Source organism: Microcebus murinus, chromosome 2 (genome assembly GCF_040939455.1).
Source record: "Microcebus murinus isolate Inina chromosome 2, M.murinus_Inina_mat1.0, whole genome shotgun sequence".
In the NCBI taxonomy this organism is placed as follows: Eukaryota; Metazoa; Chordata; class Mammalia; order Primates; family Cheirogaleidae; genus Microcebus; species Microcebus murinus.
The window spans coordinates 104,865,280-104,890,468 of record NC_134105.1 but is presented as its reverse complement, the minus strand read 5'-3'; the positions used below and the strand labels follow the sequence as shown (position 1 = coordinate 104,890,468).

The 25,189-nt window shown below is 47.9% G+C and overlaps 2 protein-coding genes across 6 annotated transcripts; one reads left to right on the top strand and one right to left on the bottom strand.

Moving 5' to 3' along the window:
- Window positions 1-35: 35 nt before the first annotated feature.
- Window positions 36-18,600, bottom strand: METTL25B (methyltransferase like 25B). 4 transcript variants are annotated; one of them, XM_076000249.1, is made up of 10 exons: window positions 18,476-18,585; window positions 17,837-18,043; window positions 5,416-5,540; window positions 5,060-5,252; window positions 4,173-4,235; window positions 3,797-3,940; window positions 2,907-2,950; window positions 2,466-2,648; window positions 1,141-1,325; window positions 36-363 (listed from the first exon to the last, which is right to left on the bottom strand). In XM_076000249.1, the coding sequence occupies exons 2-10, from the start codon at window positions 17,945-17,947 to the stop codon at window positions 242-244; spliced, it is 1,170 nt and encodes a 389-aa protein (XP_075856364.1). In that variant the 5' UTR covers window positions 17,948-18,043; window positions 18,476-18,585; the 3' UTR covers window positions 36-241. The 4 variants fall into 4 exon arrangements, with proteins under 4 accessions (XP_075856364.1, XP_075856362.1, XP_075856361.1 ...); XM_076000247.1 differs by having other exon boundaries at window positions 2,466-2,950; window positions 18,502-18,600; XM_076000246.1 differs by having other exon boundaries at window positions 2,466-2,950.
- On the top strand, window positions 18,509-24,975 carry ISG20L2 (interferon stimulated exonuclease gene 20 like 2). 2 transcript variants are annotated; one of them, XM_012767693.2, is made up of 4 exons: window positions 18,509-18,646; window positions 19,294-20,160; window positions 23,118-23,318; window positions 24,057-24,975. In XM_012767693.2, exons 2-4 carry the CDS (start codon window positions 19,411-19,413, stop codon window positions 24,168-24,170), a joined length of 1,065 nt encoding a protein of 354 aa, XP_012623147.1. In that variant the 5' UTR covers window positions 18,509-18,646; window positions 19,294-19,410; the 3' UTR covers window positions 24,171-24,975. The 2 variants fall into 2 exon arrangements, with proteins under 2 accessions (XP_012623147.1, XP_012623149.1); XM_012767695.2 differs by having other exon boundaries at window positions 18,521-18,646; window positions 19,255-20,160.
- The last annotated feature ends 214 nt before the right edge of the window (window positions 24,976-25,189 follow it).

The following is a 25,189-nucleotide window of genomic DNA, read 5'->3' as shown; positions in this document are numbered from 1 at the left end:
TTTCTCTCCTTATAGAAATAGAAGGGAAATAAAGATTTCTGTTTTTTGATAAATAAAAAATAAAACTTTATACAATATTACATACCACATGGAGGGAAAAGGTATGACACTGAAGGCTTGTGGGGAACCAGGATTCTGGAGGATGCAGGATGCTGGTTCTCTGGGTAAGGTGTACTGTGCTACACTATGGTATCTGGGTGGTTTCAGATGGGGTCTGAGATGTGCCCTTACTCAGGCTGTGTCAGCTATCTTCAGTCTCCAGAGCAGAGAAGGCCTGACCCAGGGGCATCTTGGTAGCCACCAGAACCAGGTTTCTGGGAGAGAGTTCAGGGCTAAAGATGGGCAGGAGCTCAGCATGGAAGCCTAGGAGAAAAGCAAGGCTAATCAGAAGGGAAGATATGAACCAAACTCTCACTCAGCTACTTCTTACATAGCCTGTAGGTATACCCCCTTTTCCCCATGGGGGAAGCTCTAGGGGAACTAACGAGACCCTGCTGTCCATGAGGAAGACTTGGGACTGACTTGGGAGGCAGTCCTCACATATTAGACCTTCTCAGTACCTGGGAAACACGCTTAAAATGCACCTTAGGGATCCACCAGCAGAGGCTGATTTGGTGAGAATCTATACTTTTTTTTTTGAGACAGAGTCTCACTTTGTTGCCCAGGCTAGAGTGAGTGCCGTGGCGTCAGCCTAGCTCACAGCAACCTCAAACTTCTGGGTTGAAGCGATCCTACTGCCTCAGCCTCCCGAGTAGCTGGGACGACAGGCATGCGCCACCATGACCCACTGATTTTTTTTTTCTATATATATTAGTTGGCCAATTAAATTTCTTTCTACTTATAGTAGAGACGGGGTCTCGCTCTTGCTCAGGCTGGTTTCGAACTCCTGACGACGAGCAATCCGCCCGCCTTGGCCTCCCAGAGTGCTAGGATTACAGGCATGAGCCACCGCACCCGGCTGAGAATCTATACTTTTTTACAAATTGCCTACTCCCACCCCACTGGTGACTCTAAAGCAGGGGTCCAAGAATCACAACAGAGATGAACCAGGCACAGCAGATGTGGGGGCTGGGACTTGAAGGAAGAGCCCTAGAACTCTAGCCTTTCTGGCCCTGAGTCTCTGCTATAGGTTATCCTTACCTTGCTCCTGAAGGTAGAGCAGCCGGTCCAATAGAATCAATGTCTCCACCAGTGGGGCCAGCAGTAGGGCCAGGCTGAAGAAGGCCACCACACGGTTCTCCTGGGCCTGGTGGGCCTGGAGAGCAGCCAGATTCAGTGGTAGCTGGGGGTCTAGCCCCACACGCTGTAGCCCCCGCTGCACGTATCTGTGGGATAAGCCACAGACAGCACTCAGTTGGTTTTAGGAACCTCCACCTCCCACTTAAACTTTGCCTGTTCCTAATTTGATTCCAACTTTGCTTGGTTTTCTACCCTCATATGCGTTTTTTAAAAATATTTAACATCTCATTTCTTTTTTTTTTTGGCGCTACTGACACCTGAACCTCATGTGTTTTTAAATATTTCTCTAGCTATGGGCTAATAGCAAATCAATCTAAAAATTAATCTGCCATCCAATTGTTTTGCCATATTTTTAGCATTTAAAAAAATTTATATTTCTTTGATGGTCTCCTGATAAAAGAGGGACAACTCCCTCTTAAATAAATTTTTGTAGGCCAGGCTGAGTGCCTCATGCCTGTAATCCCAGTGCTTTGCCAGGCTGAGGCAGGAGGATTGCAAGACCTGTTCTCTAAAAAAAATTTTTTTTTAAATTAGCTGGGAATGGGGGTACACACCTGTAGTCCCAGCTACTCACGAGGCTGAGGCAGGAAAATCACTTGAGCCCAGGATTTCAAGGCTGCAGTGAGCTATGATCACGCCACTGCACTCCACCCTGGGTGACACAGCAAGACCCTGTCCCTAAAAAAATTTTTTTGCCTTCCAATGCTATGTTATACAAAAACATTTTTTTTTTTTTTTTTGAGACAGAGTCTCGCTTGTTGCCCAGGCTAGAGTGAGTGCCATGGCGTCAGCCTAGCTCACAGCAACCTCAAACTCCTGGGCTCAAGCAATCCTGCTCCCTCAGCCTCCCAAGTAGCTGGGACTACAGGCATGTGCCACCATGCCCGGCTAATTTTTTTTTATATATATATTAGTTGGCCAATTAATTTCTTTCTATTTATAGTAGAGACGGGGTCTCGCTCAGGCTGGTTTCAAACTCCTGACCTCGAGCAATCCGCCCGCCTCAGCCTCCCAGAGTGCTAGGATTACAGGCATGAGCCACCTCGCCCGGCTAAAAACATTTTTTTAAAATAAAGAAATATTTGAGAAGTTGCCCTGGTCAGAGAACCCCAAATCATTCCTCTTCCCACATTTAGATTTTCTTTAGGCCATGCTAACAAGTGAGGGTGGGAGCAGAATCAGATCTCTAGTTGGTGATCTTCCCCCCCCCCATCCCCCAACCTCACTCTTCAATCTTGAGCTCGTGGACCCGAGGGATCCCCTGCACGCCGGGCCGACGGAGCTCAGGCTGGGCACGTCGGATGACTGTCTCCAGTGCTGCACGGTAGCAGTGAGTTCGGAGGCCAGGGCCAGCCTTCTGTAGCCGCTCAGCGTACTCCTCCAGGGCATGGCAGGCCCCCTCTCGAAGCCTGTAGGATAGTTCATGGCCAGGCAGCCCAGCCACCCACTGACTCAGTGGGTAGCCGCCAGGGTCACTCAGCTTCATGTAGCAGCAGCCCACTGAGGCCAGGGCCACCACCTCAGGGCAGCAGGAGAAGTGCCTCAGCAAGGCAACGCTCAGATCCCCACAGGCGTGGAGGCCTGTTAGCAGCAAGCGGGCGCCGCCCCCACGTGGGTTCTCCAGTGGAAGCAGAAGCTCCTCACACAGGGCCGTGGGGTCTACCCACCTAACCACATGGTGTGGGGAGTGCCGAGGGCCAGTTTGCACCATCTGTGAAGGCAGGAAAGGACAAAGGCAGACGGAAAGTCTGTCTGTTGTCCCCCAGCCACCTCAGGCCATAGGAAGAGATCTGTCCTCTGTGTTACTTCCCAAGGAGGACCATGGGAGAGAAGCTAGGGCACAAGAGAGCGCTGGACCATGAATCAGGAGATAGGATAAATTCTGGGTCTATCATTATTAACTTTGTAAATTTTTTCATCTTTGAGATCCAGTTTTCTTTTCTTTTCTTTTTTTTTTTTTTTTTTTGAGACAGAGTCTCACTTTGTTGCCCAGGCTAGAGTGAGTGCCGTAGCGTCAGCCTAGCTCACAGCAACCTCAAACTCCTGGGCTCAAGCGATCCTGCTGCCTCAGCCTCCCAAGTAGCTGGGACTACAGGCACGCGTCACCATGCCCAGCTAACTTTTTCTATATATTTTTAGTTGGCCAATTAATTTCTTTCTATTTTTAGTAGAGATGGGTTCTTGCTCTTGCTCAGGCTGGTTTTGAACTCCTGACCTTGAGCGATCCACCCGCCTTGGCCTCCCAGAGTGCTAGGATTACGGGCATGAGCCACCATGCCTGGCCCAGTTTTCTTATTTGCAATGACTTTAATATCTGACTGGCCACTTCCCAAGTTGTAAGAAGTACACATCAGTGTGGAATGCACTTTGTAACTAGAAAGTGCCTTTGAGATGTGGGGAAGCACTGGCGAAGTGGGGAACCTTGGGAAAGAGGTAACAGAAATGGGGACCACATCATCTTAAGCTAAGACACTATAAAGAGGGAATTCAACCTCTGCCCAACTCCAGCCATGCAGAGCCTGCTCCTGCAGTGCAGGCTGCAGGAAGGGCGGCCTACCTGTGGGTTCCTCCTCTCTTCCTTCTTCAGAGCCTGCAGGAGCTCCTGGTCCAGACGCTTGGCTCTCTCCACCAGTCTCTGATCCCCCTCAATGCTCTTCACCATCAGCCCCAGCCCCAGAGACATGAAGCGGGAGAGATGACCCTGGAGTCATGATAGGAAAGACGGAGTCAGCTCTGTTCAGTGCCCTACCCACTGTCACCCTCCTTGTCAGTGGCCTGGGCACCTGGGTGTCTCATAAAAGGCTTAAGTTCTAGCCTGCCTGGTTCCTCCACTTTTCAGCACCTGCCTCCCTGGGCCTGTGGCCTGATAACCTGACCTCCCACTGTTTTATCCCCATGACTCAAATAAACAGCATGTTAGGGGTCTGGCTCACCTGGCCTGAGCCCACGTCCACAACCTGGGTACAGCCTATGAGGTTACTCAGCTTCTTCACCAACTGAAAGAGAAGGGAACAAAGGTCTCCTGGCCACTGGTTCTTGATGCCTGGGGCAATCACCCATTATGAGGCTAATGGAGCTGAAGACAACAGAAGATGGACAGAAGATGCCCCAGATGTGGAAACCAAATGGGGATAAGGGTGGGTGCTGACCCCAGGTTTTAGGCCACTGTCTTTGCTCTTCAGGTCAGTGACTGAATCTCCCCCACAGAGCCCTGTTGTGAAGCCATGAGCAGACTATGGAGATGTGAGAACAGGAATAGGGTCATGACACAGATTTAATTGCCACCCAACCCCACAAAAGGATTTTTTTTTTTTTTTTTTTTTTGAGACAGAGTATCACTTTGTTGCTCAGGCTAGAGTGAGTGCCTTGGCATAAGCCTAGCTCACAGCAACCTCAAACTCCTGGGCTCAAGCAATCCTCCTGCCTCAGCCTCCCGAGTAGCTGGGACTACAGGAATGTGCCACCATGCTTGGCTAATTTTTTTTTTCTAGATATGTTAGTTAGCCAATTAATTTATTTCTATTTATAGTAGAGACTGGGTCTCACTCTTGCTCAGGCTGGTTTCGAACTCCTGACCTCGAGCAATCCACCCACCTCGGCCTTCCAGAGAGCTAGGATTACAGGCGTGAGCCACCACGCCCGGCCCACAAAAGGATTTTTAAGAAACCCCAGCATCGGCACATGATTATAGTGTCTGCCAAGGTATGTGACCCTCTAGGGCCTTTGGTCCTGCATGTGATGTAAGGGGCACAAATATTCACAACCCACAAGCTTAAAAGGTCCCTAGGCTCTCAGACACCACCTCCAGTCATTGCCTCACCTCTCCCAGCCTCCGGATCTCATGCTGCTTCTTGGGCCTGACATGTTTCCGGAAAGGAGCTGTTAGTCGGGAGCTCTGGCTGGGGTTCTCCAGGAACTCCGAGGGGGTATGAAAGCCAGGCGTCCGGGTAAAGGCCAGGGCATAGGCCGTGGACTTCAGGGCCAGCAGGGTGAGTGGCCACACTGACCTGTACCTGAGACAGTCCGGCCCGGGGCCTCTAGTGAACAGTCCCATCGCATCCTGAACACACCAGTTTACAACCCGGGGCCCAGGAAGACCTTGTAAGACTCTGAGCAATAGCTTGCTGCAGGCTCAGTGCCTGGAGTTCCCCAGCACAGGGCCCCCCTAGCCCATACCTTACCACCTCCCCTTCCCCAGGCTTCCCCAGCAGCAGTGTAGCCAGCTGTGGTGGGTTCAGTCCATCCAACGCTTCCTGCCATGAGTTAGGGAGTGTGTCCCATAGGTTGTCTGTGAAAAATTCCTGCAGAAGAGGAGAAGCAATCAGGAGGGTACTACCATTCCCATTCTTTCCTGTCCCATTATCAATTCCACATCTCATTGCCCGCTTCTTCCCAGCATTGCTGCCACACAAGGCCACTGGCTGCAACCAGCAGGTTCCTGCTACTCATCCAAGTCAGCTCCTCTTTTTTTTCCTTTCATTCCCAATAATTACATTAGTCAGCTCTTCTCTGAAGCCTGCTCCAGCCTCCCCAACCCTCAGGTGGCTGACCTCGGCTTCCTTGGAGCCCAGATTGCATTCTGGACACACCTTTCCGTTTAGCAATTTTCCCAATTATTTGTGTCTGTTTTCTCTATTCAAGTAAACTTAAGGGATGCTGTCTTCTTCACATCTGCATCCCTAACAATTACCAGAGTGACTGACGCACAATATTGGTATATTACCACTTAGTAACCTGTCCTTATATGTTCCAGATATACAATATTGTGTATTTTTATTCATTCATTTCTTCATCACAATTTCTGAGGCTTTGTTTTGGTTATACACCAAGCTCTATTCTAGGCTCAGTGGATACAACAGTGAACCAGAGAGACAAGATTCTTACTCATGTAGAGTTTTCATTAAAAAAAAATTTCAGATAATATCAAATGCCACATGGACAATAAAACACCAATGAAACAGTAATATAATAGAGACTTTGGGAGAGGACTACTTTAGATAGGGTGATGAGGAAAGACTTGTCTGAGGAGTTGACAATTGAGGTGAGACGAATGATGAACAGGAATGAGGCATGTAAAGAAAAAAGGTAATAGCAAACATTTATATAATATTTTCTATGCCAGGCACTGTTATAAACATTTGAGATGTATTAATGCACTTAAAACAACCCTATGAGGTAGGTACTATTTTTATCCCCCATTTTCAAGAGGAAGAAACTGAGGCACAGCAATTAAGTAACTTGCCCATGTTAAAAAGCTGGTAAGTAGCAAACAGATTTGAAACCAATTTTACTCTACAGTTCTTGGTCCTAACCATTCTGCTATTGTCTTTCTGTGAAAGAAAAGCATTTCAGTGCAAAGGCCCAAATGCCTGCAGTGTTTCTGGAATGGAAACCAGGCCAGTGTAGGTACAGCATAGAGAAATGTGGAAGAGGCAGTAGGGGTCAGACCGTGCCGGGCATTATAAGTAATGATAAAGAGTTAGGATTCCATCAATGCCCCTAGAAAACAAGGGAGTGAGATCATGATCAGATTTATATTTTAAAGATATTTATATTTCAAAGATATCCATCTGGCTGCTCAGTGAAGAACTGGTTATAGAAGGGCAAAAATAAACACAGAGACATCATTTAGGAAGTGGTTCAGAAGAGAGATAATGGTGGCTTGGCTCAGGGTGGTAGCAATGGAGATGGAGACAAATGGATGAATTTGGGATCTATTCTAAAGGTAGAGCCAAGAGGATTTGTTGAAGAATTGGATTGTGGATCAGTGAAGGACAGAGCTGAATCAAGGATGACTTCTGGTTTGGGATCTGCACAATTCAATGGATGGTGGTGCCATTTACTCATTATTTCATTTATTCTTCACCATGATTGTTCAGACTAGGATAGAGTGCAGTGGAATCATCATAGCTCACTGCAACCTCACACTCCTGGGCTCAAGGGATCCTTCTGCCTCAGCCTCCCAAGTAGCTGTGTGGTAGGGATCCCTAGCTCCTGTGAAACAGAAAAGAAAGAAAACAGGTAGAAATTCTATGGGAACTCTGTACCAGAAACTAAGGTTGTAAAACTGCTAACTTGCTTTATGACTGCTTTAACTTACTTACAAAGAACAGGCCTGCACCGGAAAGATAAGAATGCAAGGCGGACGTGCATGCCTGACCACTGCCTGCTCAAGATCCTGCCCCCACTAGGGATAGAGATAACTACATTGTAACTGTGCCCCTCATCCTTCCTAAAAAATGTATAAAGGACTGTTACAGTCTTTGTTTGGGGCACAGAATTTGGACCCTGTCCTCTGAACCTCACCAGTGAATAAACACTTATCTTTTCCCTCGCCTAGTCTCTGGGTCAGTCATTAGGAGAAGGCTCCTTCTCCTCCTGCAACATTTTAGCCAGAGAGCCAGGAGTGATTTTGGTTGACATGACCCAGGACGCCTTGCCTGCCCCTAGGCTGCACCATGGGGGTCCCGGGTTCCACCCCAGGTGACACTTGCCACTGAGGGCTCTGGAGGCCTGCCATTGCCTCCAAGTGGGAGTCTCACCATGACAACGGGAGGCTCCGCAGGAAATACCCAGTCTGGGCTCAGACCAGGACAGGAAGAAGGCTCAACGGCAGGCAGACATCTGAACCACAGTAGGGAGCCCCAGGCCTTAGACCCATTCCACTGAACAGAAGGAGGCCCTGATGGACCCCGTGGACTCCTCGAGAAACTCCCTGAGAAAGCGAGCCCCACTAGGTTTGGGAATGCGTGAAGTGTAAATGAGAGAGACACAGAGCGGAGTGGGGTCCGACCTCCCCTCCATAAGGCGGAAGTGAGTGTTGAGTTCTGATCCAAGGTTCCAGGGCCACCTCATACTGGTTAGGGCAGCATGAACGTGATAACTGGGATCACCAGCCTGCTGATTCTACGAGGGGCCTGAAATATCCTCACAAGAGGACTGGCTGGAGATAAAGGAAGCAGAAGTTGTCTTTCTCTTTGTGTTGAGGCACCCCAGTGAAAGCCAGACCTCAGGAACTATGGGTGAAAGTCAGGGAAAACACACACTCTTAGAGATCATGATTAAGAACTTTAAGAAAGGATTTACTGGGGACTATGGGGTCAAGATGACGGCCCCCATGCTGAGGGCACTGTGTGAATCAGAATGGCCTACTTTGGAGTGGAGTGGCCAATAGAGGGCACCCTAGATGAGGATATCACTCGGGCAGTGTGGACGGTAGTGACAGGGAACCCAGGTCACCCCGACCAATTCCCCTATATTGATACTTGGTTACAACTAGTACTGAACCCCCCGAGTTGGCTTAGGGGTCCCATTTCACATGTGCTAGTAGCAAAGAAAGGAAAGAGAGGAAAGCTAACTAGGGACTCTAGAGGGCCAGTAAAAGGGGCCTTGGGCCCACCCATCCTGGTAGGAGACCCGGAGGACCTCGGCCACGATTTGCCTCCACCATATGCTCAGGGACACCAACGTCAGCCACCCAAGCAGCCGACCTCTCTGGCCTCTTCTCAGGCCACCTCACTGGAGATAAGTTCGGACCCCAGACCTTTTTTTTTTTTTTCAGTTCCTTTGATTAAACTGTATTAGAAAAGCCATCTCTGGGTGGGGAAGAAAAGTTAGTTTATTACAATGATGGTACTATAAGAGGAAAACTGAAGCAGCAAACAGCAGGTGGTATTATCCCTTTCCTCTTGAACTCAAAGGATCACTTCACGCCTGTCAGCTTTATAGTCCAAGCATACTCCACTGGCATAGCAGACGGCATAGCAGTCAAGAGCCCTGAGGGGCCTGGGGAACAGTCTTCCTTAAGTCCAGAAACTCTGCCCTTCTCTACTGGCGATGGCTTGAGACTACTGATGCTGACGCCTCCTCCCAGAGGAACCCCCTAGTCCACCAGTACTCTCACCCTACACCCCAGGAGTCAATCTGCAAGGTCAATATCCCTTGAGGGAGGTCAGAGGTCCCGGACAGGTGGGAGAAGACAGTCAGATTCAACTAGGTCACCACACCTTGGTTTATCAACCCTTCACAACTACTGATCTGTTGAATTTAAAACATCACACCCCATCCTATACTGAGAGACCCCAGGGGATGATAGATTTGGTGCAGTCTATCTTCCAAACCCATAACCCAACATGGGTGGACTGCAGACAGCTCCTTCTGACCCTTTTTAACACAGATGAACGGCAGCATATCTTACAGGCTGCCACTAAGTGGGTAGAAGAAAATGCCCCTGTGGGGACCCTAAACCCCGAGGCTTATGCTCAGAGACGACCCCCAGCAAAAGAGCCAAGTTGGGACCCAAACAATTCTGATGACATGAGATAGCTCGTGGCCTGTAGGGAGGCCCTCTTACAAGGCATCCGCAAAGCAGGGCATCAGGCCACAAACGTAGCCAAGGTCACTGAGATACTACAGAGGCCAGATGAGAGTCCGGATCCTTCTATGAGAGACTGTGTGAGGCCTATCGAACATAAACTCCCCTTGACCCCGAAAATTGGCTAATGATCAACATTGCTTTCGTGAGTCAGAGTGCAGGTGACATATGCCACAAGCTCCAGAAGCTAGAAGGGTTTGCTGGGATGAATGCCACTCAGCTCTTAGAGGTCGCAAACAAGGTCTTTGTGAACAGAGATGTTGAGCAGAAGAGAGAGGGAGGCCGAGAGAAAAATAAGAAAAAAGGCTGACCTGTGCACTGCTGCCTTACAGGGAACCTTGGGAACCCACCAAAGGCAAATCTGACAGGGAAACCAGGGATGAGGGAAACCAGGAACCAAACTGAGTTACAAAGAAATCAGTGTGCCTTTTGTGAAAAGACTAGATACTGGAAAAAAATATATCCAAAACTGAAAGAATCAGAAACAATAGCCATAGAGGCCTCATGGAGAAAACCCTGAGTTCCTCCTCTATGCAATCCAGACTTTTCTGTTGGAGGACTAAGTGACGCCAGGCTCCACACCTGCCCCCGAGGAGCCCATGGTCAGGATGAATGTAGGGGGCAGAGACATCCAATTCCCTGTGGGCACCAGGACTACACATTCAGTAGTGACTAGCCCCGTGGCCCCCTTGACAGATCAAAAAATAGACATCGGCTGGGCGCGGTGGCTCACGCCTGTAATCCTAGCACTCTGGGAGGCCGAGGCGGACGGATTGCTCGAGGTTGGGAGTTCGAAACCATCCTGAGCGAGACCCCGTCTCTACTAAAAATAGAAAGAAATTAATTGACCAACTAAAAATATATATACAAAAAATTAGCCGGGCATGGTGTTGCATGCCTGTAGTCCCAGCTACTTGGGAGGCTGAGGCAGAAGGATTGCTTGAGTCCAGGAGTTTGAGGTTGCTGTGAGCTAGGCTGACGCCACGGCACTCACTCTAGCCTGGGCAACAAAGTGAGACTCTATCTCAAAAAAAACCCCAAAAAACAGTCTGGACTGAGGACAATCCTCCAGGGTTAGCAACACATCAAGAGCCGGTGGTCATCAAACTCTGGCCAAATGCACTCCCCTTGCACCTCTGCCAGTATCCAATCCCTCGAGAAGCCTTAGAGGGGATTAATCTACAGAGACTACAGGACAACGGCATCATAGTACCCTGCCAATTGCTGTGGAACATCCCACTTCTGCCGGTAAAAAAACAGGGACCCAAGATTATCAGCCAGTACAAGACTTCCAGGTTATAAACCAAGCTACTGTCACCCTACACCCAACTGTCCCAAACCCCTACATGCTGCTTAGCCTCTTATCTACCTCCACAACCTGGGGTTCACTTGTTTAGATTTTTTTTTTTTTTTTTTTTTTTAGACAAAGTCTCCCTCTGTTGCCCAGGCTAGAGTGCTGTGGCATCAGCCTAACTCACAGCAACCTCAAACTCCCAGGCTCAAGCAATTCTTCTGCCTCAGCCTCCCAAGTAGCTGGGACTACAGGCATGTGCCACCATGCTTGGCTAATTTTTTCTATGTATTTTTAGTTGGCCAATTAATTTCTTTCTACTTTTTTTAGTAGAGATGGGGTCTCGCTCTTGATCAGGCTGGTTTCAAACTCCTGACCTTGAGTGATCTACATGTCACAGCCTCCCACTTGTTTAGATTTAAAAGATGCATTCTTCAGCATCCAGGTAGCTACTGTGAGCCAAGAACTGTTTGCTTTTGAATGGGAAGATCCGAGGATGGGGACCAAGAGCCAGTACACCTGGACACAACTTCCCCAGGGATTCAAAAATGCCCCCACTATCTTCAGAGAAGCCCTAGCATGAGATCTGCAGACTTTCCCATCAGCCTCACTTGGCTGTGTCCTGCTCCAGTATGTGGATGATCTGTTACTTGGACATGAAGACCTGGAGGGGTGTGCCAAAAGCATGGATGTCCTCAAACATTTGGACCAATGTGGATATGAGGTTTCCAAAAAGAAAGCCCACATTTGCCTACAAACTGTAAGATATTTAGGGTTCCAGCTCCAGAAGGGAGAAAGACTCTTAGGGAGCAGACAAAAAGAGGCCGTACAGTTTATCCCTGAGCCCACCTCCCGACGTAAGCTAAGAGAATTCCTAGGAGCCATTGGATTTTGTCACATTTGGATCCCCAACTTCGCAGGTATTACTAAGTCCCACTATGAAGTGACAAAGGGGGGAGAAAAGGAATCTTTCATTGGAAAAACAAACACTATAACACTTTCCTCAAACTCAAAGGGAACATCCAGGAAGCACCTGCACTAGGGCTACCTAATTTAGAAAAACCATTCTACCTTTACGTATCAGAGAGACACAATATAGCAGTGAGAATATTAATACAGAGACTTGGGTCCTGGGAGAGACTGGTAGCATACCTGTCAAAACAACTGGACGGAATAGCTGCAGGGTGGCCTCCATGTTTGCAGGCACTAGCTGCCACCGCTCTGCTTGCCCAAAGGCTGACAAGTTTACCCTTGGTCAACAACTGATTATTTGGATGCCTCACTTGGTCCTGACCCTGATGAATGCCAAAGGCCATCACTGGCTCACCAACTCCCGCCTCAGTAAATATCAAGAACTGCTAGGCCGGGCGCTGTGGCTCACGCCTGTAATCCTAGCTCTTGGGAGGCCGAGGCGGGCGGATTGCTCAAGGTCAGGAGTTCAAAACCAGCCTGAGCGAGACCCGTCTCTACCATAAAAATAGAAAGAAATTAATTGGCCAACTGATATATATATAAAAAATTAGCCGGGCATGGTGGCGCATGCCTGTAGTCCCAGCTACCCGGGAGGCTGAGGCAGAAGGATCACTCGAGCCCAGGAGTTTGAGGTTGCTGTGAGCTAGGCTGACGCCACGGCACTCACTCTAGCCTGGGCAACAAAGCGAGACTCTGTCTCAAAAAAAAAAAAAAAAAAGAACTGCTATATGAAAATCCCATAATTATACTTGGGACTAGACAACACTTAAACCCAGATACCCTCTTCCCCATAGGACCAGGACCGCCCCTCCATGACTGTGAAGAAACCATCACCCAGATCTACTCGGGCAACCTGAACTAAAGGACAGCCCCTACTCAAACCCAGACCTAGAGACATTTGTAGATGGGAACAGTTCTGTGAGTTCTGACGGAACCTGGAGGGCTGGGTATGCAGTGGTCACTCAGGATGAGGTGCTAGAGCCCAATCCCTGACAGTCAGCACTTCTGCACTGAAAGCTGAACTCATTGACTCATTGCCCTCACAAGGGCTCAAGACTGGAAAAGAGAAGGCGGTAAACATCTATACAGACTCTACATATGCCTTTTTGACATTATATGTACATGGGGCACTATATCAAGAGAGGGGACTTGCTCACAGCAACCTCAAACTCCTAGGCTCAAGCGATCCTCCTGCCTCAGCTTCACAAGTAGCTGGGACTACAGGCATGCACCACCATGCCTGGCTAATTTTTTCTATGTATATATTTTTAGTTGTCCAGCCCATTTCTTTCTATTTTTAGTAGAGACGGGGCCTCGCTCTTGCTTAGGCTGGTCTCAAACTCCTGAGCTCAAACGATCTACCTATCTCGGCCTCCCAGAGTGCTAGGATTACAGGCGTGAGCCACTGCACCTGGCCGAGAGAGGGGACTCTTAAATGCAGGGGAAAAAGAGTTCAAACATCCAAAAGAAATATTAAGGCTATTAGAGGCTATCTGGGAACCTAAGAAGGTGGCAGTCATACATTACAAGGGACATCAGAAGGGATCTAGCTTGGAGGCTTTGGGAAATGCTAAGGCTGATGATGAGGCAAAGAAGGCAGCTACCCGGGAGTCAGAGACAACAAAAGGGCTGATGGCACCCTTACTGCCGTGGCTTCCAAATGAAGAAATCCCCAAATACTCGCCCCTAGAGTAGGAATGATTAAAATGAGAAGGGGCTGCGACAGACGAAACAGGATGGATGATTCTTCCTGATGGACGAATAGCTGTGCCTTACCTCCTCAAGCCAAATATAGTGAAAACAGCCTATGAGGCCACTTATCTTGGGCAAGAAGCTACAGAAAAACTTTTGGGAAGATACTTTTACATCTAACACCTCCCTGCTTTGGCTAAGAACACAAGCTCTTGTTGCACCATTTGCAGCCAACAAAACACCAAACAAGGCCCAGCCACGCCTCCCGGAATTCAGACAGTAGGTGCTACACCCTTCGAGGACCTTCAAATAGACTATTTTAAACTGACTCAGGGCAATGGGTATCAATAATTTTGGTACTGGTGTGCCTGAAGAGGAAGAGCTCGCTTGTCTACCCCTGCTCCAGTCACATCCCGGAAGCTGACTGGTCTACGCACAGCCGAAGCCTGAGGATGCCCCTGATGAAGACACATATAATGATTCCCTTAGGAATCAGTGGACTGGGATTACGGTTATTAGAGATAGTTCTATTCCATCATTTTGGAAAACATATAGCCGAAGGGCTAATTATTATTAATGTAACTTGTAACTAGATCTTCTTCCTCACTAATAGTCAGTTTTGATACCTGTCAAGTGTTAACCTGTGACTCCCTACAAAATCAGAGACAACTTTCCTCAGTTGACAAATATCTTTGTCCTTTCACTACAGATGGGTCTGTGGTTGGAAACTATGCAGATGAAGATAGGCCCCATCTAACTAGTAAAGAAGGGGGTTGCCCTAAAATCTATGGCCAGCCATGCCAGTCCTAGACTGACGTCTTGTAGACCACCCAATTTCAGGGTTGGACCTCCATTTCTGGATGCCCTACATTAAAACCTAAGTCACACTTCACCCTGGGAACTTCAGCTCCAGATTCTCAGCCCGTGTGGTGTAACCCAGTACATGTAACTGTTAACGTCCCTACCACTCTAGACCACACCCCCATACTGTCCAGAGTCTATAGTCTAGAGGCTGATGTATCAGGCAAAGATCCCATTGGGAAATTTAAGCTACAGTTCCTTGAACCCCAGAATGAGACTCGCTTTGTGCCTACAAGCACAGAGGCCCCCAAGCCCCAAAAGAATAAAGATAAATCTGTAATCACAATAGTGACCCAATAGTGAAAATTAGGGCTGGGCGTGGTGGCTCACGCCTGTAATCCTAGCTCTTGGGAGGCTGAGGCGGGCGGATTGCTCAAGGTCAGGAGTTCAAAACCAGCCTGAGCAAGAGCGAGACCCCGTCTCTACTATAAATAGAAAGAAATTAATTGGCCAACTGATATGTATATAAAAAATTAGCTGGGCATGGTGGCGCATGCCTGTAGTCCCAGCTACTCGGGAGGCTGAGGCAGGAGGATCACTCAAGCCCAGGAGTTTGAGGTTGCTGTGAGCTAGGCTGACTCCACGGCACTCACTCTAGCCTGGACAACAAAGTGAGACTCTGTCTCAAAAAAAAAAAAAAAAAAAAAAAAACTAGTGGAAGGCCGGGCGTGGTGGCTCACGCCTGTAATCCTAGCACTTTGGGAGGCCGAGGCGGGTGGATTGCTCAAGGTCAGGAGATCGAAACCAGCCTGAGCGAGACCCCGTCTCTACCAAAAATAGAAATAAATTAATTGACCAACTAAAAATATATATACAAAAAATTAGCCGGGCATGGTGGCACATGCCTGTAGTCCCAGCTACTCGGGAGGCTGAGGCAGTAGGATCGCTGAGCCCCGGAGATTGAGGTTGCTGTGAACCAGGCTGACGCCACGGCACTCACTCTAGCCTGGGCAACAAAGTAAGACTCTGTCTCAAAAAAAAAAAAACTAGTGAAGATTAAAGCTCTAAAACAGACACTAGCCACAGAAACAGGTTACCAGGATGCAAATGCCTGGATGGAATGGATCAAATATTCTGTCTGCACTTTAAACAAGAGCGACTGCTACACTTGCGTGACAGGAAGACCGGAAGCTCAGATCGTTCCTTTTCCTTTAGGCTGATCCACAGACCCAGTGGGAATGACATGCATGGTTGCTTTGTTCCAAGACTCTGAGGCTGGGAGAAATGCATCCTGCACCTCACTATCCTTGATATTCCTGGTAACTAAGGGCTCTGTGGGTCAGCCCCCCAAGAGACATGACACCACCTGCGGCAGGGGCTAATTTCACCTCCTGCCTCTCTAAGTGGGAGAACTTAGCCTCAGTTGGAAATGTGACCGGGTGCAATGAAAAGCGAGAATTCTCCTCATTAGCCAACCAAGCTGCTTTATTCATCCCACCAGCCAACATATGGTGGTATTGTGGACATCACCTATTTGAGGCTCTTCAAGAGAACTCGAGTGGCACTTGTGCCCCAGGACAACTGGTTATCCCTTTTACCCTGGCATTCCATCCTCATAACCTATCTCAACTATACTCTCACTCCCAACACAAGAGAGATGTCCGATGAATGCTGGGAGGATCCTTTGACCCACATATACATCTAGATACTACTGGGGTACCACGAGGAGTGCCAAATGAGTCCAAGGCTTAAAATCAGATAGGATAGCCACAGGTTTTAAATCTTTCCTATTTTGGTGAGTCACTGTTAATAAAAACGTAGACTAGATAAATTACATCTTCTATAACCAACAGAGATTTGTTAATTACACTAGAGATGCCATTAAGGGTATTACTAAACAATTGGACCCAACTAACAGAATGGCTTGGGAAAACAGTTTAGCTCTAGACATAATCTTGGCAGAAAAAGGAGGTATCTGTGTAATGATTGGAGGACAGTGTTGCACCTATATTCCTTAAAACACAGCCCCTGATGGCACCATCGCGAAAGCCAATAGTGGTTAGTCCAAGGACTAACCACTCTTGCCAATAAATGAGCTAAAAATTCTAGTATAGAAGATCCCATCAGAGATTAGATGGAAAGATGGTTTAAAAAATAATTAGGACTTATGACCTCTATATTAACTTCACTTACTATAGGTATAGGAGTACTTATCTTAGTAAAATGCTATATTATCTCTTGCACCTGAGAATTAACTCAAAAACTAACAGAAACTGCCCTTACTAAACATAGTTCTTTCGGGCCCCTCCTCCTTATCCTGGGCAAATATTACTAGCCGACATAGAAGAAAATGAGAAATTTGAAAGTGAGACAGCTTAAAATAAGAGTCTCAAAAGGGGGAATGTGGTAGGGGTCCCCAGCCGTGACACAGAAAAGAAAGAAAGCAGGTAGAAATTCTATAGGAACTCTGTACCAGAAACTAAGGTTGTAAAACTGCTAATTTGCTTTATGACTTCTTTAACTTACTTGCTTACAAAGAACAGGCCTGCACCAGAAAGATTAAGAATTCAAGGCCAACATGCATGACTGACCACTGCCTGCTCAAGATCCTGCCCCCACTATGAATAGAGACAACTACATTGTAACTGAGCTCCTCACCCTTCCTAAAAATGTATAAAGGATTATTACAGTCTTTGTTCGGGGCTCAGAATTTGGACTCTGTCCTCTGAGCCTCACCGGTGAATAAACGCTTGTTTTCTCCCTTGCCTGGTCTCTGGGTCAGTCATTAGGAGAAGGCTCCTCCTTCTCCTCCTTCAACAGCTGGGACTACAGGCACATGCCACTGAGCCCAGCTAATTTTTCTATTTTTTTGTAGAGAAGAGGTATCACTCTTGCTCAGTCTACTCTTGAACTTCCTTCCCCCTCCCCTAACCCCACCCCCTGGTACAACTGGCTATCCCTGAGTGCTAGGATTACAGAGTGCTAGGATTACAGACATGAGCCACAGTGCCTGGCCTGGGATCCATTTTATAGCTGAGGAAACCAGGACTAGAAGTGGGGCAGGGGAGAAGCCTAAGGTTAACACAGCAGGGGAAGCAGGACTAGTTCAAGTCTGTCAGATTCCAAAGCTAGAGCCATCCACTACACCACAAAACCAGGAATTTATTCAAAGCTTGGATGAATGAATAATTCCTACTAAAAAAGTTCAACGTAGTTGGCGGCACGGCTCAAACGTCCATGTGTTTTATTACCTTGGATTTAGAAAGGTTACCAGAACAATCTAGATAATAGAAACATCAATGTTTTTATGTCAGCTTAAAAAAAAAAGGGATCACCCCTGTTTTAATCCCTTTTTGTATAAAAGACTGAAATTTATAGAAGAAAAGAGATCACAGACTAAATCTCCAGATTCTCTCCCTAGCCAGCCCACGACCAGGGTTACCCAGCCCACACCCCTGTGGCCTCACGATGATGTAGGCGTCCAGGATGGAACGGTAGAGCGCCAGCACACGGGTGAGGTTAACAGCTAGCTGCCTCCTCTCCTCGTGAGAAAGACCCCGGGCGGAGATGCCCGGCATTCCGAGGTCCAGCAGGTAGTGCAGGGAGCGAGAATGAGGTGAGGAGAAATCCAGGGTCAGTACTACACAGGTCCAGGACCCGGGCTAGGCTCAGCTCTGCAGGAGGAACGGGAAAAAAGAATTTTGAGTTCGGTGCCCGACGCTGCCTTTCCGGGATCCCATTCTGGAGTTAAAGATCTGAGGTGCCCCCTGACGTCACAGGTCGCGACGTCTCACAGGCGAAGGTGTCAGCGTCGGAGACAGGTGGGACAGGATGACAGTGCAGTGACGCCACAGAACCCTGCCGCAGCGCCAAGCTCAAGGAGAGGGGCGGGCCAAGTTCCAGGTCCCGCCCCCTCCCATACACTCCTTCCTCTTCTCCCGGAAGTGAGGCCCGGGGTATCCGGTGCACTGCCTTTTTTCCGGTTTGTCGCGGCCTCCCCACACCTTCGAGTTGTACCTCCACGGGGCTAGAGGGGCCGGGGAGCGCATCCCGCCCCCGCCCCCACCCACGCCGCCCCCACCTCCGCCGCCGCTGCCGCTCCTTACACATTCGGAATCATTGGCCTCTCTACCTGAGGTAGGGGCGCTGCGGGCGCGGGCGCGCCGCCCTCCGGCGCGTTCTAACCCGCGCGCCTGCCGTCCCGGGCTTCGTCGTCGCGCCCCGATTTCCGCATCCGGCTCCGGACGCTTCCGGTCTTAGAGGGGCCCATCTAGGAGGTAGGTTTGTGAGCATGGAGGGACGGTCTCCACCGCGGAGGCGAAGTGTGCTTTTTGAAGTGGGTTACCCCGAGCTTCGATTCCTCCTTCAGCTGATAGGAAGTGTCAAAGGTCCTTGCTTGAAAGAAGGACTTGGGTGAGATGCATGTGGAGATGCCTCCCACTCCCAACCTGGAGCCGAGGGAAAGGGATAGCTGGATTTGTATCTTTATTCGTGGGGCCCGCCCTGCGGATGCCAGGCTAATCCAGAGTTCATCTACACCATACCTCTCATTGCTTTCTAGCATGCTTAGATGTTCCCTTTGCAGGCAGAGTATTAGAGCTCACCTGTTCTGGCTTCCTAGACTCAGAGTTCCGAGCTCGATGGGACTTCCAGCACCTTCAATTTACAAATGAGATTGAGACTTAGAGATGGGGAATGACCTTCCTAAGACCATATGGCTGGTTAATTGTGAGGCTTCTCCACAATCCAGGGTTCCTGGCTCACACCAGTGGTCTTTCCATCATTTCATGTTACGTTTTCATTTCTCCTCTTTCTGAGAGACTGCTCTGATGTCTTTCCTCCCTTAAACTCTATAGAGATTGGTCTTATCTCATTTTTCTCCCAGACTTAAAGGCTCAATTACCAGGATCACTTTCTTCTCCAGGGTGTACTGCAGACCTCCACATGTGGGACATTGGGATTCAGCAGAGAATGAGTCCCCCATCCTTCTTTTATCTATAAGCTACTCTTTCCAACTGCCTTTCCACCACCTGCTGTCCACATGTCTACATTACTCCTCAATCTGGACTTTGGGGAACCTCCTCCCAAAAAGGCATTAGAAGGAAATGCCAAGCACCGAAATTTTGTCAAGAGGCGGCGGCTCTTGGAACGGAGAGGCTTTCTGAGTAAAAAGAACCAGCCCCCTAGCAAAGCACCCAAGTTGCACTCAGAACCTCCAAAGAAAGGGGAAACTCCTAGGGGGGATGGCACTTGGAAGATCCCTCCCTTTCCCAAAAAGAAGAAGACAGCTGCCTCCACCAGTGGGTCAGAACAGGCCATGGACAAGAAAGCTGCAGTGTCTTGGCTGACCCCTGCCCCTTCAAAGAAGGCTGATTCTGTTATAGCTAAAGTAGATTTGCTGGGGGAGTTCCAGAGTGCCCTTCCAAAGATTAAGAGCCACCCAACCCGCTCCCAGAAGAAGGCCCCTCAGAAGAAATCCTCTCAGAAGAATTCTCCTCAGGAGAATGTTCCACAGAACTCCACACAAGTTCACTCAGAGAATAAATGCTCTGGAGCATCCCAGAAGCCGCCAGGGAAGATGGTGGCAATTGACTGTGAGATGGTGGGCACAGGACCCAAGGGGCATATTAGTTCCTTGGCTCGATGTAGCATTGTCAACTACAACGGAGATGTGCTTTATGATGAGTACATCCTTCCACCCTGCCACATTGTGGACTACCGGACCAGATGGAGTGGTATCCGGAAACAGCACATGGTGAATGCCACACCCTTCAAGATTGCTCGAGGCCAGGTGAGAAGCATAGAGCATGATGGTGGCAGTAAGGTGGGTCAAGAGAGGTCCAAGTCATATTTCAGCAAAGGATATCACTTTCAGAAGGTACCAAAGGTTTGTGGAGGGAGGGACAATATCAGTTGATGAAGAAGTCCTGTTGGGGTAAAAAGTGGTGAAAATCAGGAAAATACAATTAGCTGGTATCATAAACTTCATTAGTCAAGACCTGTTTTAGGTCCCAAGTGGGATCCTAATCTGGGGAACTGGGAATCTGCACAGAGAAATAATAGCCAGTGATGAAACTGGACAGAGCAGCAGGCATGAGTGTCAGGGGAAAAGGTTCAATTTGGGAATGCCTTGTAGAATTAGGACCTAAGGTTAAGAGGAAAGAGGTGGAGAGAGCTTCTCTCCCCCTCAGCAGAAAGTAGCCTGTTGCAAATGTGGAAAGTTGGTGGTAGGAGAGGCCAGAAAGTTGACAAGTGGAGCATATTTGTGTAACTAGGACAGAGATCTGGCAGTGAAGGGCATAAAAGACAGGGTGGCCATGTCAGGTTCTCATCTCACTCATTCTAGCTAGCCCTGTGCTGAATATTGGGAGCACAATGAATGAACAGGGAAGGAGGGTGAACTGGGAGAGGTGAAGAGGAAGTGAAGGAGAGCCAGAGGGGAGCCTGCCGCTTGGGAGGCCGCCAGAGGGGAGCCTGCCGCTTGGGAGGCCGCCAGAGGGCGCCGTTGGTCCATGTCATTGCAATTTCAGGTCCACACTCAGCCTTCTGTAGACACACTCTGCTCTAATAATGTCTTATATGCTAAAGTCATTTGGAGGAGGTTCATCATATGTGAAGCGGCTGATTATTAGAAAATACTTGGAAGAAAGAGTTGAAGAACATCCTGTGCACAAAGGGCATAGCTAAGTAAAGACTTGGCCGAGGTAGAAGATGGGATGGGTCTGAGACAGCAAATCTGCTTAGCTTTAATGAGGGTTATGTGTTAAGGTTAATAAAAAATAAAGGTGATGATGGACAGTAAAACTGTATGTGAAGTCAGGAGCACCTACATCTGGTTTTCATCAGAAAGCACTTCCCCAGTGCCCGAGCTAGGGTTATGAGATTAAGCTATATCCCAGTGAATCTGACCACTTCAAAGGGGTCCCCTTGGCAGGCCATGCAGGACTATTGCTTTTGTTTACAACCTGTTTGGAACTTCATTTTGGGATTGGCCTTCAGAGCTGGTGGCATATTCTTCGGTAGTCCTCACTGGTAATATGTCTTCATGCTTTAAGATCCTGACATGGGACCGGCTTGGTGGCTCACACCTGTAATCCTAGCACTCTAGGAGGCTAAGCTGGGCAGATTATTTGAGCTCCAGAGTTAGAGACCAGCCTGAGAAAGAGTGTGACCATGTCTCTATTGTAACTAAATAATAAATAAACGTGTTTTTTTTTTTTTTGAGACAGAGTCTCGCTTTCTTGCCTAGGTTAGAGTGAGTGCCGTGGCGTCAGCCTAGCTCACAGCAACCTCAAACTCCTGGGCTTAAGCGATCCTACTGCCTCAGCCTCCCGAGTTGCTGGGACTACAGGCATGCGCCACCATGCCCGGCTAATTTTATATATATATTAGTTGGCCAATTAATCTTTCTATTTTTTATAGTAGAGACGGGGTCTCGCTCTTGCTCAGGCTGGTTTTGAACTCCTGACCTTGAGCAATCCGCCCGCCTCGGCCTCCCAGAGTGCTAGGATTACAAGCGTGAGCCACCGCGCCTGGCCAATAAACGTGTTTTTAAAAAATTGTTTTAAAAAAAAAAAAGGATCCTGAGATGGCTGGGCATGGTGACACTTGCCTGTAGTCTCAGCTACTCAGTAGGCTCAGGTGGAAGGATTGCTTGAGGCCAGCCTGGACAATATAGCAAGACACCACATCTCAAAAAAAAAAGACCCTCACTTAAGCCTAGGAGTTCAAAGCTTCAGTGAGCTATGATTACGCCAGTGCACTCCAGCCTGGGCAACAGAGCAACACCCTATCTCTTTTAAAAATGAAAAAAATAACAAATGATAAGTTATTTTCTTTTGGTTATAAGACTCGTATGAATAAGGTTTTTTCTGCAACTTTAGTCTATAAATGATTCTCTTTTTTGAGACAGTCTCACTCTGTTGCCCTGGCTAGAGTGTAGTGGAGTGATCATAGCTCACTGCTACCTCGAACTCCTGGGCTCAAGTGATCCTCCTGCCTCAGTTTCCTGAGTAGCTGGGACTACAGGTGTGCACCTCCATGCCCGGCTAATTTTTTTCTATTTTTAATAGAGATGAGATCTAGCTCTTGTTGAGGCTGGTCTCAAACTCCTGACTTCAATCGATCCTCCCACTTTGACCTCCCAGAGTGCTAGAATTACTGGCATGAGCCACTGCCCAGGCTTATAGGTGATTCTTAATCTTTTATGACTTGTAGATCTTTTGAGAATTTGATGAAAGCCATAGATGCTCTTCCCCCAACAATAACCATACACATCTATTTGCATATAATTTGGGGCTTCTGTTACCTCCCTGGAGCCCATTTTTGATTCCATAGGTCCCAGCCATGTGTCTAAGGTCAGGATAATGATATTAATAACAGTTAAAAGGCTTCAGGTAGCAAGCCAGAACTGAACTAGATAGTTACATGAACATCTCAAATGTGAGAATGATTTAGGATTGAAAGCAAATCTGTCACTGGGACAGAGACTAATGAGAAGCTAAGGAGCCAAACAGGGTTACAATGTGAGTCCAAACAGGGTTACACCATGGAAATTACCTACTAATGGAGAAGAAGAAGATGGATTTCAGTAGAAAGAATACTTGTGGTAGAGGGCATTTCATGGATGAGGCAGGTAGGAATCGGTGAAAAGAACCCCGAAGGAGTGATGGCCATGGTGGGCTTTCAGAATACGTGGGTTCCACCTTTCAGTTGTCCTCACCACTTCCTGTTCCATGCTTGTTCCAGATCTTGAAGATACTCACAGGGAAGATAGTTGTGGGGCATGCCGTCCATAACGACTTCAAAGCCCTTCAATACTTTCACCCCAAGTCCCTTACCCGTGACACCTCCCATATCCCCCCACTCAACCGGAAGGCTGACTGCCCGGAGAATGCCACCATGTCTCTGAAGCATCTCACCAAGAAGCTGCTGAACCGGGACATCCAGGTAGCCTTTTCTCATGTGTCAGCCGCCATGCCCCTAACCCCCATCTTTGGCATGGTAGAAGTTCTTGTTGCTGTCTCTCTCCAGGCTCTGACCCCAGAAGCCCTCTGGTTGTAGAATCCAGGCAGGCTACACTGATTGGAAGAGCTTTGGGCTGAGGGGCCCAGTAGTCTCTCTCCATCTGAATACAGGGATAATAATTCCTGTTCTCAGCCTCACAAGGATGTTCCAAAGGCTGCTTTGAAAAAGGAGAAAAGTCCTAAATGGGTATAAAACCATAACTAAGAAAGGAAGAAAGCAGGTAGTTGGGGTCATGTAGTGGATCAAAGGATCACTCATATATATAATTCACATGCTTGGCATTCCAGGAGGAGGTGGCTTACCTGGCAGGAAGGTGTGGACACATGTCATATAGAGCACAGTTAAGGAACTGGGGATGGTAGAAGACTTAGAAGGCCTGTCTTTGATCTGATATGTTCTGTTTCTACAGAACTTTAAAATAATATGGCTTACACGTATCGCTGCAGGAAGGATTGAGATAAACAGTAGCAAAGATTTCCTAAGAGTTAAACCCCTGAAGTTAGATAAGGAGTAGGGTGCCACCAAAGTTGTGTCTTTGTAGCCCACTAATTGTGGAAGAAACTATGTGGCAGGAATAGGAGAAGGAATGCAGAAAGTCAGTTGGGAAGGGAAGAAACAGCTTATGGCTTCAAGCTTTTGTCTTTTTCTACCCTTGTTCAGGTTGGGAAAAGCGGACATTCCTCTGTGGAAGATGCCCAGGCCACCATGGAGCTGTACAAATTGGTTGAAGTCGAGTGGGAACAGCACCTGGCCCAGAATCCCCCAAAAGACTAGCGGCAGTGGGGACGCTGGTGATGTGGGGAGGCAGATGCAGCAGCCAGGAGAAACAGGGCAGTGGACTAATGGATAGCTCTACTGACTCCATTTCTTTGGAAGCTAGAATTGTTGGGGAGAGAGAAGCTCTACCCTAGACTTAATATCCATTGAAATTTCACCTCAGGTGTTGTGTCCTGTGTCTGATTAAATGTCCCATGGAAGGAGGAGTCTCCATGTCAGAACCCAGCCCTATACTGGTTACCTGTTAAATGGTGCTAACTATAGGTCCCAGGGTGCTTTGTGCCAGTCAAGCTTTTTGACTTTCAAGGGACAAGGCATACTGAGAAATGTAGTTTCCCAAACTGCCTTATCATTAGGGTGGCCATATGTCTCATTTTATGCCTTTTATTCTTGAGTGATTAACAAACCCTCTTTCATTCTCAAAAGTATCCTGGTTGGATAATAAATTGTATGGTCACATTACATACACAGACTCTGCTTTTGGCTCAAGAGTCTTCATCAGTGTCCGGATATTAACCTATTCTTCCTACTTTGACTTCCAGCGGAGCCATCGCTGGTGAGGTTTAGTTCTCATTAGGGTTACAAGGCAGTAAAGATAAGAGCATAGCTTGGAAATGAACTTTATGGATTTGGAAAAATAGTTTCTTTCCTAAGGTAATGGAGGATTTATTTCATTTAGATCCTGCTTGATAGGTTAAAAAGAATTTAAAGTGTTTTAATAGTTTATAGTCTTCTTTTACCTTGCTAAACCAAGCCTCTAAAAACTCAAATTATTCCCTTGATAAATTTTTATAATGGAAAAGCAGTTGTGTAGTGGTTTCTTTTTACCTTCATGTTAAATAGCCTTCTCACAAGGTATTGTGGGGCTGTAGTTCTTGGGGGTGCGGGTATCCAGGGTCTCTATATGGTACTATCCTGGGCTAGAAGTTGGCTAGAAGTCATTGAGAAGCACTGACCAAGCCTCTGAGGGTAACCCATGTTAACGCACATGGTGCCTTGTCCTCATCCCTACTACA